Raw genomic sequence first — 18153 nt, 5'->3', positions numbered from 1 at the left:
GAATCGTGTTCGCAGGTCAATGAGACATCGATGTGAGGTCTCTATTCAAGCAGGAGGTGGACATTTTGAACTTCTTCTGTAATGACAATGACTTGTGGAAGAGAAACGTTCCGGTAAAGTTCAGTTTTGTGAACTCCATAACTCGGAAATGAAGCATTTCCGGACACATGTTGTTATGCACTATTTTGATTGTCTACATGTAACCAATACATACCTGAAATTATGCCCCCTACTTTTGAAACACCCTATATAACTAGAATTTTGTCCGTGACTTCAAATTTTGGCATCAAACATCGTATGTATTTGGAATTAGGTACACAAAAGTTAAAAATAAATCAGTTCATTTTTTATTTTAACCTCACAGGAAAACGGCTAGACAAACAGAATCCACTGTGTATTATTTGATTCGAATACAGTGATATGACAATATAAACGGAATCAAAACAGAAAACATCAAATGTAACCGTCATTACTGAAAATGTTTAATTGTAGAAGTTGTATTCAATACTCTTACCTTATGAATAATAAGAACATTGGAGATATGAAGAAGTTCTGGGAAGAAAAGGAGACAAATTCATGAGGTAAATAAGTTTAATCACGCTCCTTAGTTGGGCACGAAGTTGCGGAAAAAAATAACGGTGATATTCACAGCTGTTAATTGTTAAACCTATTATACCGTGGTCTATGAAAGCAAAATGAAGTTTGTTCGTTAAACAAATCTACACGCCTCCACTGATCAGTACCAACATTTACATCAAGGCGCATGAAGCAATCGGACGGATCGCAGAGGTAGTTATATTATCAAATTCAAATTTTAACTCCATGTTTTAATAAGGCAAAAAGTGAAAATACTCAAGTTGTAGTACGAAAACAAAATTTTAACCGTTCCCGAGATATTTTCAAAAAAAAAAAAAAGCAAAGTCCCCGCATTTGGACGCTAATGGCCAGCCGTAACTATGGTAACGCCACCTCAAGGTGTCCCATTCAAATTTTTCTATACTGTGTAAGAACTAGTGGCCAAAAAAGAACAAACAAACAAAAAACACACTTTTGCCAAAAGCTGATGACCATGAATAGGCCTATGACTTTCAATAAATGACACTCAAATATTGATAACTTCGGGGCGTATGTTGTTGAAAAGTCATCTTTTTCTCCCTTTGCATTAGGATGTTGCTCACTAGTATACAAATTCATTCCATGATGTAACAAACAATAATACAACCTTTTTATTTTGTATTATTTTGTATTTTTTGCCGATTTGGTATGATCAGTCATTATTTCAACTTTCAAGAAGGTTTCAGGTAAATACAGGGTGTTCAGCTCAACGTAAACCGGGAGAGAGCTAGAGAGTTGGTTATTCTGATAATAAATATGAAAAAAAAAAAAATTCAAAATCTCGCGTCATTGACATTTTATCAGCATCTGAAGTGGGCCAATCAGATCGCTTCCCGGGTGAATTCGAATGGGCTTTGCGAGACAGTGTTTCTAAATCTGCACGTGGGTTACAAGGGGAACCCGCCGAGTGTAACAACCCAATTTTCCAGAAACTACGCTCAGTTAAGGAGCGGTCGAAATAAGCGAACACATTTTTCGGCTTATCTGTAGACACCACGGTAACTCGAGAGACGGTAGGTGTCACGTGCAGCCGGCCTGGAGCATGTGACGTCAGTGGACTCCAGTCTGCCTGGCGCTGTAGCTTACTCCCGTTTATCTTCCTTATCACAAAGACATTTACGTTGTCACATGAAAACCACTGACATATTGCATAAAACTATTGGATTTATTATTTTGTTTGTGTGTTTTTGTAAGTATTGCAGATCTAATTTGAAAGCCAGATTACTGAAACCTTTTGCTAATATGTTTAAATACCCATTCAAGTGTTCCAGTATACCGGATATTTTAATATTTACAGCTCCCAGTTACTTGAAAGAATTTAATATTAGTGCCCTATGCTCGTGTATTTCTCTCTGAATTTTCCTTTGACACAGAAAGTGTGGGAATCTTTCGGGAAGGAACTGTCCCTTTTTTCAGCACTTGCGTAACACTTTATCACACAACAGCCTAATCTCATGCTCTGTGGTGAAGCTATACCTTTTCAGAAGTCTGTAAAAAGAATCTAGGCGTTGTCATGAATGACACATTAAACTGGAATGACCATATAACAAGTAACTGCAGAAAGGTATAAGCATCTCTTCACCTCCCTAAAAATGAAACAATCCATTCTTCCACACTCTCATTTTTCCAATAATTCATTACTGTGATGTCGTATTAACCGATGCAACTGCAGAACAAACTATGAAACTATGAACTCTTGCATACAATTTATATTTTCTTTGAACTTTAGGACACTTATTTCCCCTTATTATGAGAAGCTATCGTGGCTGAAAATCGATCAAGTTAGAAATTTACATACTACGATACTAATTTTTCGACTTCTGAACGAATCTACAACTGAATACCTATCATCACATTTTAACTTCCTCTCATCTATCCATGAACATAATACCAGGTCGACTTCTACCCTTCACACATTTCCATTTATTTAATCACTCATCTGTATACAGCCACTCTTTCCTAGTGCCTGGGGCAAGGCTTTGGAACACACTCCCTGTCAGTATACGTAATAGCACTTCAACAGTCTCATTTACACGGTCTTGTCGAGATTTCCTCTTAAATACGTGATCAGCTTGTATGAATGTTAGTTTGTATGAGTGCAAGTATGATTTAGAGCTATTGTTAGGGGATGTAGATAGGCCAGATAATATTAATCATTAAAAATAACAATTATAATCTGTTTTAATATTACTCCATAAATTTAGGTAGTTCCTAGAGACCGTTAATGTTATTTTTTCAAGTTATTTGACTATGCACTTTATGTTGTAGTTAAGTGTAAGAGAGCGCTGTGAGCCCAAAATTCGCCACGTACAAAGGCATAAAATAAATAAATCATTTCCAAATCAGGGGGAAGAAAGCGACTTTAGAGTTTGAAAACATATTTTATTTTACAAAAATCTGCCCACTGTTTGTGCAGAGTTGGGTCTTTTGGGAACTGTAAAATGACAACTTACCGTTTCTTTGCGTTATTAGGATGGTTTGTACAGCACAGTACGGCATTTTAACAGCACAAACACGACATATGCACTGGAATTCACTTACGAACTCCACACACGAATTCACGAGTTTTAAAACATTCGCAGACTTCGAAAGTAATGAAATAATTAAAGAAACAATGTGCAGATCGCAAACGAACAGCAATGCACGGAACTTTACTGCTTTGAATGAAAACACTGATGCCAAAGAGTATATAGACTGACATAAACGAGCAAAACAATGCGTAGTGTAATGGGAGGGAGAGTCCAGTGACGTCACGATTACGCCAGTCTACTGCGTGTTCGTCTCGTGACACCTATTTCTAGTTACCGTGGTAGACACTCAACAGTTTCCGACGTGCCCCAAAGAAGTGTTCTGGCTCCAGTTTTAAACAGCATTTACCCCCAATGATCGGCGAATGCCAAATACCACCAGACATTTCTCTTCACACCCAAGAAGGTGAGGATTCGGCCCTGCCCACAAATCCACAATCACGTAAAAGGCTTTCTTGCTTCATTTGAATGGGGATAAGAGTTAATCAACCATCTATTTAGCCACTCAGTAATATTTCGCCCACCTTCACACTGAGCAGTGCCGTAGGCCTACTTGTACATTGTACCTTACAATACCTGGCAGACTTCACTTCGTACTGCGTGATGCCTTGGATGGTGAGGTCAGTAAACACAGAGTCTATGGAGACTGGACCCGTACCCTGGAAGACCTGCACTTTAGGTACTTTCATGGGCTCTGCTGAGGAGATCTTCAGTTCGGAGATACCTGTGAGGAAAACAAAACAGAGATAATAGCGAGAAATGAATTAAATATATTTCACATCAATAACTGATAGAATAACGAAACAGGAAGATAATTTGAAACGGGGTGGAAGTGTTATTCAGAAGTAGTGGCACGGTAACACTCCACATACCAATCATGATAAATTTTAAGAAAAAAGTTCAATAATTATTTATATATCTGGAAGTCGGTTTGGAGCAATCTATAAAGGTATAAACATGAAAATAAACATGATGTATGAGGCACCTTGCGGCACGTTAAACACTTAAACTCTCTACCAGAGAAGCTGATGATCTCAGGATCTCTAGAAAAATATAAATTTACCAAAATTCTCCGAGAGGGTCAGGCTAGGGAGTTTCAAACCTTGGGTTCAAGATGGCGGACACAGTCTGACAGACGAGGTAGAAAATTGACATTTGGCAAAGTTATAGCTTTTACACTGTACCCAAGGAATAAATTCCAAAACAATCAAATGTTTAACATTTTAGGAAAGATGCTCTGTCATTATAATGAGAACTCCCCAAGTCGACAGTGACTGACAGCAGGAAAGGGGACCAGGCGAGTTGGCCGTGCAGTTAGGGGCGTGCAGCTGCGAGCTTGCATCCGGGATATAGTGGGTTTGAGCCCCACTGTAGGCAGCCCTGAAGATGGTTTTCCCTGGTTTCCCATTTTCACACCAGGCAAATGCTAGGGCTCTACCTTAATTAAGTCCACGGTCTCTTCCTTTCCACTCGTAGCCCTTTCCTATCCAGACCTATCTGTGTCGGTGCGACGTAAAACCAATAGCAAAAAAGTAGGAAAGGGACCCTGCCATTATAATGAGAACTCCCTAAATCGACCGTGACTGGCAGTAGGAGAGGGGGTCTGCCAATATAATGAGAACTCCCCAAATCGACTGTGACTGGCAGTAGGAAAGGGGCCGTGCCATTATAATGAGAATTCCTCAAGGCGACTGTGAGTGAGAGTAGGAAAGGGGTCCTGCTGTTATAATGAAGACACCCCTTTTCAATTGCGATTGGCGGTAGGAAAGGGGTCTTTCCATTATAATGAAAAATCCCCAAGTCGATTGTAACAGTCGGTGGACAACGGTGCCTGCCATTAATATCAAAACTCTCAACACTTTTATGAATGGCAGTAGGCAAGGGATTTGCCATTATAATGAAAACTTTCCTACTCCACTGTGACTGGCTACAGACAAAGGGAGGCCTTCAAATATAATCAAAACTGCCCAAGTCGATGGTGTCTGGGATTAGGCAAGGAAGCCTGCCATTATAATGAAAATACCACAACTCGATTTTCACTGGAAGTAGATAAGGGACCTGCCAATATAATAAATAATCCACAACTGGAATGTGACTGGAAGTACGAAAGGGGGCCTGCTATTATAATGCAAATTCTCCAACTCAATTGTTACTGGCAGTACACAAGTGGGCCTGCCATTATGATCAAAATTGCCCAACCCAAAATATACATGAGAAACACCCTATGGAGACCTCACCGCGGTGTTTCTCGAGTAACGCTAAGAGGCATTCAATTTAATAAAATCTTTCAACGTGTGTAGTAATTTAGGTAGAAATCCTTATACAATGTAGAAGCGAAACACGGGTAAACTTGCTAGTATATTTATATAGCGTATGGGTTTCTTTTTGGTGTCGGGAGTGTCCGTAGACATTTTCGGCTCGCCTAGTGAAGATCTCTCCATTTGACGCCCATGGACGACCTGCGAGTCTGGTTGTGAGATGATAACGGGGCATGGAGGGGCTGCAATACCGTGTCGGTACTTAGCCTACTCCTGTCGAAGAATATGAAGAGGTCTGCTCGAAGCTTAAAGTCTCCGCCCGACGAACTAATCACCATCATCAACCTCATGGCAGAACACATCCATGGTATGCCATCACTGTCATAAAAATGGTTGCGATTATTGTTTCAAGAGCAAGTACAACTAGGAAACCATCCATTTGAAGGACTCCGACACTTCAAAAAATGAAAGTACCGAAAGAAAGACAAGGACAACAAAGGACGTAAAAATGAAAGACTCTCTGCGCCTCGTCACCTAATAACTTCGGGGTCGGAAGAGAGCAAGAGTTGACCAAGGGAGGGCGGACAGTATAGATGAAAGTGAGGAGCCTACCACACGTAGGTGGATGCAATGCCAGGACTCAGCTAAGGTCCCCATAGTCACCAACCCACGGTCTCAAGTGAAGAAACCCTGAAGCCCTTTTAGTCGCCTCTTACGACAGACAGGGGATTCCGTGGGTGTTATTCTACTGCCTCCACCCACAGGGAGTTATCTGTATGGATTTTGGAGTCGACAAGTGTAGTATTCAGTGCATTGAAAGAGGGAGACTAACTCAGGACCTGTGAAACTATCTCGAATGAAATAAGCATCACCCTAGAGTGTGATGAATTGAGGCCTCTTTGATAAAAGGAGTCTCCTATGTCTGACTCAGTCATGGCCGTCCATCAATACTTCACATCACAGCCTGCAAGATCTCATCGACCATCTGTACTCTAACGCCCCAATTTGATAATACCATATTTACGCGAATAATCCCCGTCACCGAATAATCCCCGCACCCTAACTTTAGGAAGGCTGATTTTGGAAAAGAAAAAAAAAATGCCAACATTGACGCAAAAAACCCGCACCCCAATTTCATGCCTTAAATTTTTGTTTTAAAGTGCGGGTATTATTCGCGTAACCGTATTTACGCGAATAATACCCGCACCCTAACTTTAGGAAGGCTGATTTTGAAAAAGAATAGCCAACATTGACGCAAATAAAACCCGCACCCCAATTTCGTGCCTCAAATTTTTGTAAAAAATGTGCGGGTATTATTCGCGTAAATACGGTATGTCTGTCAGTCATGGCCATCCATCAATACTCCACAGCACAGCCTGCAAGATCACATCGACCATCTGCACTCTAACGCCCCTCTTTGATAATATGTCTCTCAGGCATGGCCATTATAAATACTTTGCATCACAGCCTGCAAGATCACATCGACCATCTGTACCTAACGCCCCTCTTTGATATGTCTCTCAGACATGGCCATCATAAATACTTCACATCACAGCCTGCAAGATCACATCAACCATCTGTACTCCAACGCCCCTCTTTGATAATATGTCTATGTCATGGCCATCCATCAATACTTCACATCACAGCCTGCAAGATCACATCAACCATCTGTACTCTAACGCGCCTCTTTGATAATATGTCTCTCAGACATGGCCATCATAAATACTTCACATCACAGCCTGCAAGATCACATCAACCATCTGTACACTAACGCGCCTCTTTGATAATATGTCTCTCAGACATGGCCATCATAAATACTTCACATCACAGCCTGCAAGATCACATGTACCATCTGTACCTAACGCTTCTCTTCGATAATATGTTTCCCAGTCATGGCCATCCATCAATACTTCACATCACAGCCTGCACGGTCGTTAGGCAACACCGCATCACACATTTTGTTTCGTTAATTTCATATGACCCTCAGCCGTAAGATATATTTATATTAAAATCCAGGAAGTAGAAGAAGAAGAAGAAGAGGGTCTTATACCATCTAGATATGTTAAACGTACTTTATGGCTACTTGCCAACTGTAACAGAGTTCTATTGCACAATGTAGAACACAGGATGCACTGAACTGTCAGCCGTACTATACAGGTGAAAGGGATACTAATAAAGACATAGCAATACCACAACACGTTATTTCCTGAACATACCATTCAGACTTTCCCCAGACCTTCTAAATACTATAATTATTTAACTCCGGAATAGTATATTTCCTTCAGACCGTGAATATTCTTTCTTGAAGCTTAATTGCTGGGTCTCATTCCATGAATGGAAGAACATTATGTATTAATTCCTAGTGGAGTATTTCCTCTGGATGACACATTCACCACCTGCTTGGAGCTCGAGTATAGGCTACTAAGAGGTACCACTTTCATGAATTCTATCCGACCTCCCTTGGTCAACTCTTGTTCTTTTCCAACCCTGACGGTATTAGAACATTCGAGGCGTAGGGAGTCTGATATTTTCACATCCTACGTGGCCCTTTTCTTTCTTTAGCCGATACGTTCATTTTTCGAAGTGTCGGATCCGTTCCGTTTTTTCCCTCTGATTAGTGTTCATAGAGAAATGGTTGCCCAGTTGTACTTTATTTCATTTCATCATCTGTTTATCCATCAGGGTTGTTTTCTTCCCTCGGACTCAGTGAGCGAGGGATCCTATCCCCACCACCTCAAGGGCAGTGTCCTGGAGTGTGGCGGCCTCACCTGCTATGCTGAACAGGGGCTTTGTGGGGGGGATGGGTAGATTGGAAGGGATAGGCAAGGAAGAGGGAAGAAAGCGGCTGTGGCCTTACGTTAGGTACCATTCCAGCATTTGCCTGGAGGGGAAGCAGGAAATCGCCGAAAATTAATTCGATGATGGCTGAGGTGGGAATGGAACCATCTCTAATCCGTTGACCCCGTTCCAGTCCTACCACTTTTGAAATTTCGTGCCAGGGTCGGGAATAGAATCCGGGCCTCCGGGGGTGGCAGCTAATCACACCAACCACTACATCACAGAGGCGGACCGAGTTGTACTTCCTTTAATAATCACCACCACCAATCCCGGCTGACCCAGTCAGTTTGTCCTTAAGCTCATAAAACCAAACCAAACCCCATGGCACAGCATCTCCGAAGGACCATGGCTTACCAAGCGACCGCTGCAGATTACGAGGTGCCATGTGGTCAGCACGACGAATCCTCTCGGTCGTTATTCTCTGCTTTCTAGACCGGAACCGCTATCTCACCCTCAGATAGCTTCTCAGGGGTTGTAATCACATATGGCGAGTGGACCTCGAACCAGCTCTCAGATCCAGGTAAAAATACCTAACCTGGCCGGGAATCGAATTCGGGGCCTCAGGGCGGCTACGTAACCCCTACACCGCGGAACCGGCTTCTTCAACTCGTAGCAATAAAATATATGATTTCATCGAAGGAGTTGGCCGTGCGGTTACAGTCGCTTCCATGTTCACACCAGGCAAACGCTGTACCTCAATTAAGGCCATGGCCGCTTCCCTCCCACTCCTAGCCCGTCCCTCTCCTATCGTCGCCATAAAATCTATCTGTGACTGTGCAACGTAAAGCTAATTGTAAAAGAAAAAAAAAGACAATGATTTCAGTATTTCAGTATTAAATGTTACGTAACAAGCTCTAAAATCATGGAGAAAAATAATATTTCGTAGAAGAAATCAGAATTTTGCATTAAAATATTGAATTTCGTATAGAACACAGTATTTCGCGAGAGTCAAATTATTTTAATTTTCGATTTAGGAAGGCTTAAAACAGAATTTGTTTGTTTTATGAACAATATAACAATTTTTCATGAATCTGTCACTCGCGATAACTGTACACGTATATCTAGTTATTATACAAGAATTAACCTAAGAAATGGAATCAGGTTATCTGGCGTTCCTGCATGAATCAGAAAAAAAGAAAAAAAAGATGGGAGAAAGCAGGTCGCTGAAAACGAAACACTGTTATCGCATCGATAGAAATTCTTGTTAGCAACAAGAAACGGTGTTATGTAAATATTACGACTGTCCAGCTGAATAAAAAGCGAGATGGGTTCTGGTGTTCTGACTTCCCCAGGCATCACGCGATGATCTTCTTCTAGTAATTAAACTCCCTTGAAATTGCAGGTCATCTTGTGCTTTGGCCGACTAATTCTGTGGTGAACAGTTTACCAAACTCTGTATCGCACACTGACTGAAATAACCTACGACCGGAGCCTGTACAGGGAAAACCAGAGTACCCGAAGAAAAACGTGCCCCGCCTCCGCTTTTACCAGGACAAATCTCACATGGAGCGAGCGGGATTTGAACCGCGTTAGTGGAAAGTCTTTTCTGTAGAAGTTCACTGCGCTGTTGAAGTTGGAACCACGACAGCTCCTTATAATATGGTGATATATGAGCATCATATCACCAAGCTCGAAAGCTGCAGTCGCTTAAGTGCGGCCAGTATCCAGTATTCGGGAGATAGTAGGTTCGAACCCCACTGTCGGCAGCCCTGAAAATGTTTTTCCGTGGTTTCCCATTTTCACACTAGGCAAATGCTGGGGCTGTACCTTAATTAAGGTCACGGCCGCTTCCTTCCCACTCCTAGCCCTTTCCTGTCCCATCGTCGCCATAAGACGTATCTATCTCGGTGCGACGTAAAGCAACTAGAAAAAAAAGAGCATCATATCGCAGATTGATTCCATCCCACCATACAGGATTGGCGTCAGGAAGGGCATCCAGCTGTAAAAGAGGACCAAATCTACATGTGCGATACAGTTCGCACCCGCGACCCCGCAAGTGTGGGGAAAGCAGTAGAAGAAGGAAAAGAAAGTCGAATGAAGTTAGGTAAGGAGGTGGATGGAATCGGTTGTGCCCTATGAACAGGAACTGTCCCAGCATTTGACTGGAAGCGAAAATGGGAAACCACGGAAAACCATTCTCAGAATAGCCGACGGTAGAGTTAGAACCACAAATTTTAGAGAAAACGATTTAGTTAAATACATCTATAGTTCATAATTATCTAGGGTCAAGTCTTGTAAAACGGCCACACTTCGTTCTTTCAAATCTACCGCCTTCCTATCTGAAGAGGAACCCGACAGAGTGTGTTAAAATCATTGCCATACTTGTTCGGCTTCCGTTCAGTTGTCTGCTATTGTCATGTCTGTTTTGTGCTTTTCTACGAGTGAATATTTAACATCCACATTCTAAAGGTTAAGTCTGACGAAGTCATTTTTATTTTTCGTGTTCTTGAAATATAATTCACTGTAGCAGTATGAGTTATAAATTATAAAAAGTGAACATTGCCTGTTAAAGCATGGCCTTCAGTGAAGAGAAGCGTAGTTCGTTACGGTAGATTAGTGCTGCCATATGTGAGATAGGTCGTGAATTATTTGGAAGTGTATGGTCTTGTAACACGGCCGGCAACCTGGCAGCTGCAGCAACTATGCCCTACGCCTTCTGTACCAAGGAAGAACAATACAGGCAGAAGTCAAAAAGCCACAATTTTGACTTTCTCATAACACATAAGAGAACGAAGAGCAAAGAAAATGGCGAAAATTAACCCGAAAGCTAAAAATGGATCCGCACGAAACATTGATGATAGCAGGTGTGGATATTATGATGGACTTTTCAGCGAAGACCACGACGGGCAAATCTGGGTTTGTTGTGTGAAGTGCACTATGTGGTGTCATGAGAAATGTGCAAATACACATAGTGTAAAAGATTTTGTGTGTGAAAAGTGTTCATAAACAGAATTTTCCATAGACGGCCGTCTTACAAGACTGTCTTCTAATACGGCCGTTTTGCAATGATCCTAAATAAGTGCAAGTAAATTCATTTATAATACAGTTGTTTTGAATTCCTGCACACTGAACATTTAGTAGTTATGTACCTTTCATTTCCACTTTAATTTGTCTTTGTACTCCTTTTCACCTTCGAATAAAATATACGAATTTACTTTGGTGGCCGTTTTTGAGAACCTGACCCTATTTATATATATATATATATATATTCTTACCTTTCTTTAACGCAGGTCTCAAGGCATTAATAGTGTCCTTAATGCAATCGTTCAGCTTGGGATCACTGCGACGACATACTTTGAAGAAATCACCTGGAAATGAAAAATAATGTGATATAAAACAGAGCAAAGAAACGATACAAATTCATTACCATCAGACGAAGAAGAAAGCGCAAGATAGACCAAACCACAAAAACAATAAAGCATTGGATGAAGATGGAATCATAGCGAAAGTCCTCAAAATAGTGGTTCCAAACACTACAAATTCAATCACAAAAATCGTGCAAGACAATCGGCAAACAGAACAAATCCGCTAAGGCTGGAAATATGCATTAATTTACTCGCTACACGAGAAGGGAGACAGAACAGATGTAAACAACTACGGAGGAATCTCACTATACAGTATAGCATCAGTTTCATACGAAATTCTTCTTTATAAAGCACAACAAACAAACAAACCCCATGGCACTACAGCCCTTGAAGGGCCTTGGCCTACCAAGCGACCGCTGCTCAGTCCGAAGGCCTGCAGATTAGGAGGTGTCGTGTGGTCAGCACGACGAATCCTCGCGCCCGTTATTCTTGGCTTTCTAGACCGGGGCCGCTATCTCACCGTCAGATAGCTCCTCAATTCTAATCACGTAGGCTGAGTGGATCTCGAACCAGGCCTTAGGTCCAGGTAATAATCCCTGACCTTGACGGGAATCGAACCAGGGGCCTCCGGTAAGAGGCAGGAACGCTACCCCTACACCACGGGGAAAGCACAACAACAACAACAACAACAACAACAACTAAAACTAAAAATCGCCGACTATCAGGCACGATTCAGACCACGCCGACCGTGTTCAGAACAAATTTTGAACCTAAAGCTAATCCTTAGAATCAGAGAATTTGTAGCAAAAATTTAGTCTGCGTATTTGTTGATTTCAAAAACGCCTAGGGCACAGTTATCCTGAATTACTATTCCAGATATAGAAATAACAAGGTTTAGACATGAAAACATTTGTAACCATACAATAGACACGAAGTCCAAAGTTAAATGCATGGGAGAAATGTTAGATACGTTCGATATTAAACCGGAAGTAAGACTAGGACCACCTCGGTGGTGTAGTGGTTAGAATGATTAGCTGCCTCTCCCGAAGCCTCGGGTTCGATTTCCGGCTCTGCCACTAAATGTTGGTACCAGGGCTGGAGCGGGGTCCTCTCAGTCTCGTAAGGTGATCTGAGTAGAAGGGGGTTCGATTCCCACTTCAGCCATCCTGGAAGTGGTTTTCCGTGGTTTCACATTTCTCCTCGTGGCAAATGCCGGGATGGTACCTAACTTAAGGCCACGGCCGTTTCCTTCCCTCTTCCTTGTCTCTCCCTTCCAATCTTCCCATTCCTGCACAACGTCCCTGTTCATCGTAGCAGGTCAGGCCGCCTGGGTGATATACTGATCCTCCTCCCAAGTTGTATCCCCCGACCCAACGTCTCACGCTCCAGGACACTGCCCTTAAGGCGATAGAAGTGAGATCCCTCGGTGAGTCCGAAGCAAAAAGAAACCCTGGGGGGTAAACAGATAAAGAAAGAAAGAAAGAAAGAAAGAAAGAAAGAAAGAAAGAAAGAAAAAGGAAAGATCAAAAACATAATACAGAAAGAAAAAGGAAGGAAAATAAAAATAAAAAAAAGATCAAGGTTGGATTCGAAGTCGGAAACTTCAATTGCCAATGCCAACGCACTAGCGACTACGCCACTGAGACAAGTCGGATATATCTGCTGGATTTTGACTACAAAAGTTGGAAGGTAGATTTTAAACGTTAAAGTTTGAACAAGTCCGCCTCTGTGGTCTAGTGGTTAGTGTGATTAGCTGCCACCCCCGGAGGCCCAGGTTCGATTCCCGGCTCTGCCACGAAATTTGAAATGTGGTATGAGGGCTGGAACGGGGCCTCGGGAGGACAACTGAGTAGAGATGGGTTCGATTCCCACCTCAGCCATCCTGGAAGTGGTTTTCCGTGGTTTCCCATTTCCCCTCCAGGCAAATGCCGGGATGGTACCTAACTTAAGGCTGATGACACACGGAGCGGTTTTCGCCGAGTAGGCAGCCGAGTCGGCGCATGTTTCTATTGTATCAGATGGGATGAAACAGACAGAGCGGTGCTCGCCGACAGGCGGCAGATTTGCCGACTCGGCCTGTCGTGTAGCTGGCGGTGCAGCGAGCGTTTTGAAGACTTAGTGCGCGCTCTAGCGCCATAGATTTAATACATTCAGCTGAATCACTGCCGACTTGATGCTTCGCTCTAGTCGGGCGTGGCTGAATTTACGCGGCGATTGCATCATTGGTAGGTGGGATCCCTCGCTGAGTCCGAGGGAAAAGCCGACCCTGGAGGGTAAACAGATGATGATGATGAAAATTTGAACAAAATAAGGCCCATTGGCAAAAACGCTCGAACAGACGTAACATATTTGTTTTATGAAGGAGAAACCCTCAAGGTTTGAACACTTTTCCAGGAAACCACACAGCGACCTCCCCTTGTAAGTGGTATGATTACAAGCTGCCGCTGGAGCGATGGCGTGGAATGACGTTAGTAAACGAATACGCATGAGTTGTGTTTTTAAAGTACGAAAGATCATAATGTGAAGATAAAGTTGGAATTCTAGAGGACAAACTGAGGCAAATGTTCATTTATTGGAATAAATTATCAAAGGAAATGTTCGATCAGTTTCCAAAATATTTAAGAAATGGCATGGTAAACAGTTGATAGGAAATCTGTCACCTGACAGATTTCTTAAATTAAATTTGGCCCTCGATGGGTATTAAGTTGACCAACCCTGATCTAGAATGTCCGCCTTATTGCCTAAATGGTGACCGTAGTCCTCTTCGGTTCAGAGTGTCCCGGGTTCCAGATTATAACCTTAAATGGTGGCATTTCATACACAACACACAACACTAACCTCCACTACAGTAACACGCAGTTTCTTACACTTGGGAGATGCCGCCCACCGTCGTCGAGGGGGTCCGCCTTACAAGGGCTACACCAAGCTATAAAAAACCCTCTCGAAATTCTTCTTCTTCTTCTTTTGCTAGTTGCTTTACGTCGCACGGACACATATAGGTCTTATGGCGGCGATGGGATAGGAAAGGGCTAGGAGTGGGAAGGAAGCGGCCGTGGCCTTAATTAAGGTCCAGCCCCCGCATTTGCCTGGTGTGAAAGTGGGAAACCACAGAAAACCATCTTCAGGGCTGCAGACAGTGGGGTTCGAACTCACTATCTCACGGATGTAAGCTCACAGCTGCGCGCTCCTAAACGCACGGTCAACTCGCCCGGTATTATTATTATTATTATTATTATTATTATTATTATTATTATTATTATTATTATTCAGGATCAGGTACCGAGAACGAAGAATTATCTACAATCTATAAAAAAAAATCAGATTGCAATGATAAGAATCGAAAGTTTTGAAAAGAGAAGCCACAATCCAGGAAGGAGTGAGGCAAGGCTGCAATTTGTCCCCCACCCCTACCCTTTTCAATATTTATATAGAACAGGCAGTAAAGGAAATCAAAGAAGAATTTGGAAAGGGAATCACAATCCAAGGAGAGGAAATCAAAACCCTGAGATTTGCCGATGGGATTGTTATTTTAGCTGAGATTGCAGAAGATCTGGAGAAATTGCTGAATGGTATGGACGGAATATTGGGTAAGGAGTACAAGAGAAAAATAAATAAGTAAATAAATCCAAAACAAAGGTAGTGGAGTGCAGTCGTGCGAAGTCGGGTGACGCAGGTAATATTAGATTACAAAATGAAGTCTTAAAGGAAGTAGATGGATAGTGTTACTTGAGTAGCACAATAACTAATGCTGGCAGAAATAAGCACATAAAACGCAGCCTAGCACAAGCAAGGAAGAGCTTTCTTTAAGAAAAGTAAATTGCTCACTTCGAACAATGCTGTAGGAATTAGAAAAATATTTACGGGGTGAGTTGGCCGTGCGATTAGGGGCACCCGGCCGTGAGCTTGCATCCGGGAGATAGTGGGTTCGAATCCCACTGTCGGCGTCCCTAAAGATGGTTTTCCGTGCTTTCTCATTTTCACACCAGGCAAATGCTTGGGGCTGTACCTTAATTAAGGCCACGGCCGCTGCCTTCCAACTCCTATGCCTTTCCTATCCCATCGTCGCCGTAAGACCTATTTGTGTCGGTGCGACGTAAAGCCACTAGCAAAGCAAAATATTACTGAAGACTTTCGTTTGGAGCATGGCATTGTATGGAAGTGACACATGGACGATAACTCGCTCAGAAAGAAAGATAATAGAAGCTTTTGAAATGTGGTGTTACAGAAGAATGCTGAGGTGAGACGGGTATATCGAATCACGAATGAAGAGATACTGAATCGAATTGGTGAGAGAAAATTGATTTGGCTAAATTTGAAGAGAAGAAGAGATAGAATGATATGACACATAGGCCTACCGTATTAAAACACCCATGACTTGTTCAGTTGGTAAATTAGGGATGTGTAGGTGGTAAGAACGGTAGCGGCAGACCATGGTATGAATATGACAAGCAGATTAGGGCAGATGTAGGTTACAACAATGACGTAGAAATGAAAAGTTTAGCGTAGGATAGGGTGACATGGAAAGCTGCATCAAACCTCTCTATGGACTGGTTATTATTATTATTATTATTATTATTATTATTATTATTATTATTATTATTATTATTATTATTATTATTATTATTATTATTATTATTATATGAGCCAGCAGCTGAGAACTTGAACAGCTGGATTAAGAATTTAACGTATTTAATTATTTTTTCCGGTACTTACCAGCTTTAAGAGCTGAAGTGTCTTGAAGCAGAAGAAGTGTAGGTATTACTATTAAGAGCACTGTAGTAGCTGCCGAGCTGTGTCCCAACATGTTGCTTGGAGTCTGTAAGTCCGTGTGTTCTGTGGAGCAACTGCCTGCCAGACCTGACCACATCCCCAACGACTAATTAAACCTACTTTCCTTTCCCGGTCTCAAGGTTAACTACTTCCTTCTGCAAGACAGACACTTGAACCACAATACACACTTCCCTGTATTCGCTCCGTTCTTTTGTGTGAATGCTGACCTAGCTCCTTGACACTTGACATCTGTCTGTCTGTCTGTCTGTCTGTCTGTCTGTTAGGTCATCAGCCCAGAGGCTGGTTGGATCCTCAAATAGCACCATGAGTTATGCGGTTATAAGGAAACCCCAAAAACCAATGGTAGCAATGGTAGAGGCGTACTAGGCAAGATGAGGAGTGAGGTAGTTTGCCATTGCCTTCCCCACTGGGTCAGAAAGTACTATTGCAGCACGACTGACCCTATGAGCAACACCTTTCATAACACTCAGAAGCAATAGTCATGCTTTGAATGTCAATACTCAGCACTACCCATACCCCAGCAGCTTCCATATTGTCACAGCCATGGGTGTTGACTGGGACTTCGGTGGAAGCTACACTTTACTCTGACCTGTGCCAAGAGATGGATGCAAAAGTACTGTATCCATCAATAAATGACAGCAGGCAGCACTTGACATCAAGGGGTATGTTATAAACCCTGTCAATCTGCCTTGAAAGTATTCTTTTCTTTATTCTAAGGCTATTGACATACAGAGGCTAAGTATCAGGCACGATACGTCATTAAGGACTAAAGGGCTTAGCCCCACCAGATTTTCGGACATAAGAGTTTAGAAATATATAGGTAATATTTATATTTTAGATAATTAATTTAATGAGACCGAATTAATATCTGACCTGGCGAGTTCGCCGTGCGGTCAGGGGCACGCGGCTGGAGTATGCATCCGGGAGATAGTGGGTTCGAATCCCACTGTCGGCAGCCTTGAAGATGGTTTGCGTGATTTCCCATTTTCACACCAGGCAAATGCTGGGGATGTACCTTCCAACTCCTGTGCCTTTCCAATCCCATCGTCGCCATAAGACCTATCTGTGTCGGTGCGATGTAAAGCAACTAGCAAAAAAAGAAATAATAAGATATGAGTTCCACTGTCGTGCAGTAATTAATGATATGAGAAAATGAAAGTATGATTGTATTACATGCTTTCTACGTTTATCCTGACACAGGAGTTAATTCTGTCTCAGTCCTCACAGTGACTTGGTAACTGTTTTGAAGGTCAGTGAACCTTTGAGGGAGTAAAAGTTTCAATATATTTATGTCAAGCTAGGGGCTAACTTTGACATGCCCGCAGTAAAAAGAATAAGAACAATCTAGACGAAGCTGTAGCGGCGGGTGTTATACTCCGCACGGTTTTCCTTCTAAATTGACGTTTTGGCCGATTTAGAGGTATGGAGAATGTTACATAGGGATCTAGTAGGCTTTGGCCTAGCATAAAGCTGTAATTGGAAAGTTTCACCATAATGCCGCTGGAGCGCTGGCCTCCTAGTCACTGACAGGAAGCTTTTGCCGACTTATATCGGCAGAGTCTTTCAACACTTCTGGAAGGCTACAGGTCTGGATGATGTGAGAGTGGAACAAATAAAACATTTTGGTTCCAGAGCAAGGAAGTGGGTTGTTGATTTTCTAAACTATTGCCTGCAGAGTAAACAGATACCGAAGGTGTGGAGGAAGTCTCGAGTGATGGCTATTTTGAAACCAGGTAAGGATCCATTAGATCCTAAGAGCTACAGGCAAATATCATTATTTTGTCACCTATATAAGATATTTGAGAGGATCCTACTTGA

At 42.3% G+C, this 18153-nt stretch overlaps 1 protein-coding gene across 1 annotated transcript in view; it reads right to left on the bottom strand.

The window, feature by feature from the left end:
• Nucleotides 1-16439, bottom strand: part of LOC136885745 (protein takeout) — a 45068-nt gene extending 28629 nt beyond the window's left edge. The window contains exons 1-3 of the mRNA XM_067158480.2: nucleotides 16258-16439; nucleotides 11455-11547; nucleotides 3720-3867 (exon numbers count right to left, since the gene is read on the bottom strand). Coding sequence (XP_067014581.2) covers nucleotides 3720-3867; nucleotides 11455-11547; nucleotides 16258-16411 — 395 coding nt within the window. The 5' untranslated portion in view covers nucleotides 16412-16439. The remainder of the gene's footprint in view (nucleotides 1-3719; nucleotides 3868-11454; nucleotides 11548-16257) is intronic.
• Between the last annotated feature and the right edge of the window lie 1714 nt (nucleotides 16440-18153).

Source organism: Anabrus simplex, chromosome 14 (assembly GCF_040414725.1).
Source record: "Anabrus simplex isolate iqAnaSimp1 chromosome 14, ASM4041472v1, whole genome shotgun sequence".
NCBI classification, from domain to species: Eukaryota; Metazoa; Arthropoda; class Insecta; order Orthoptera; family Tettigoniidae; genus Anabrus; species Anabrus simplex.
The sequence above is the reverse complement of the archived record's forward strand: the minus strand, read 5'-3'. Positions and strand labels throughout refer to the sequence as shown.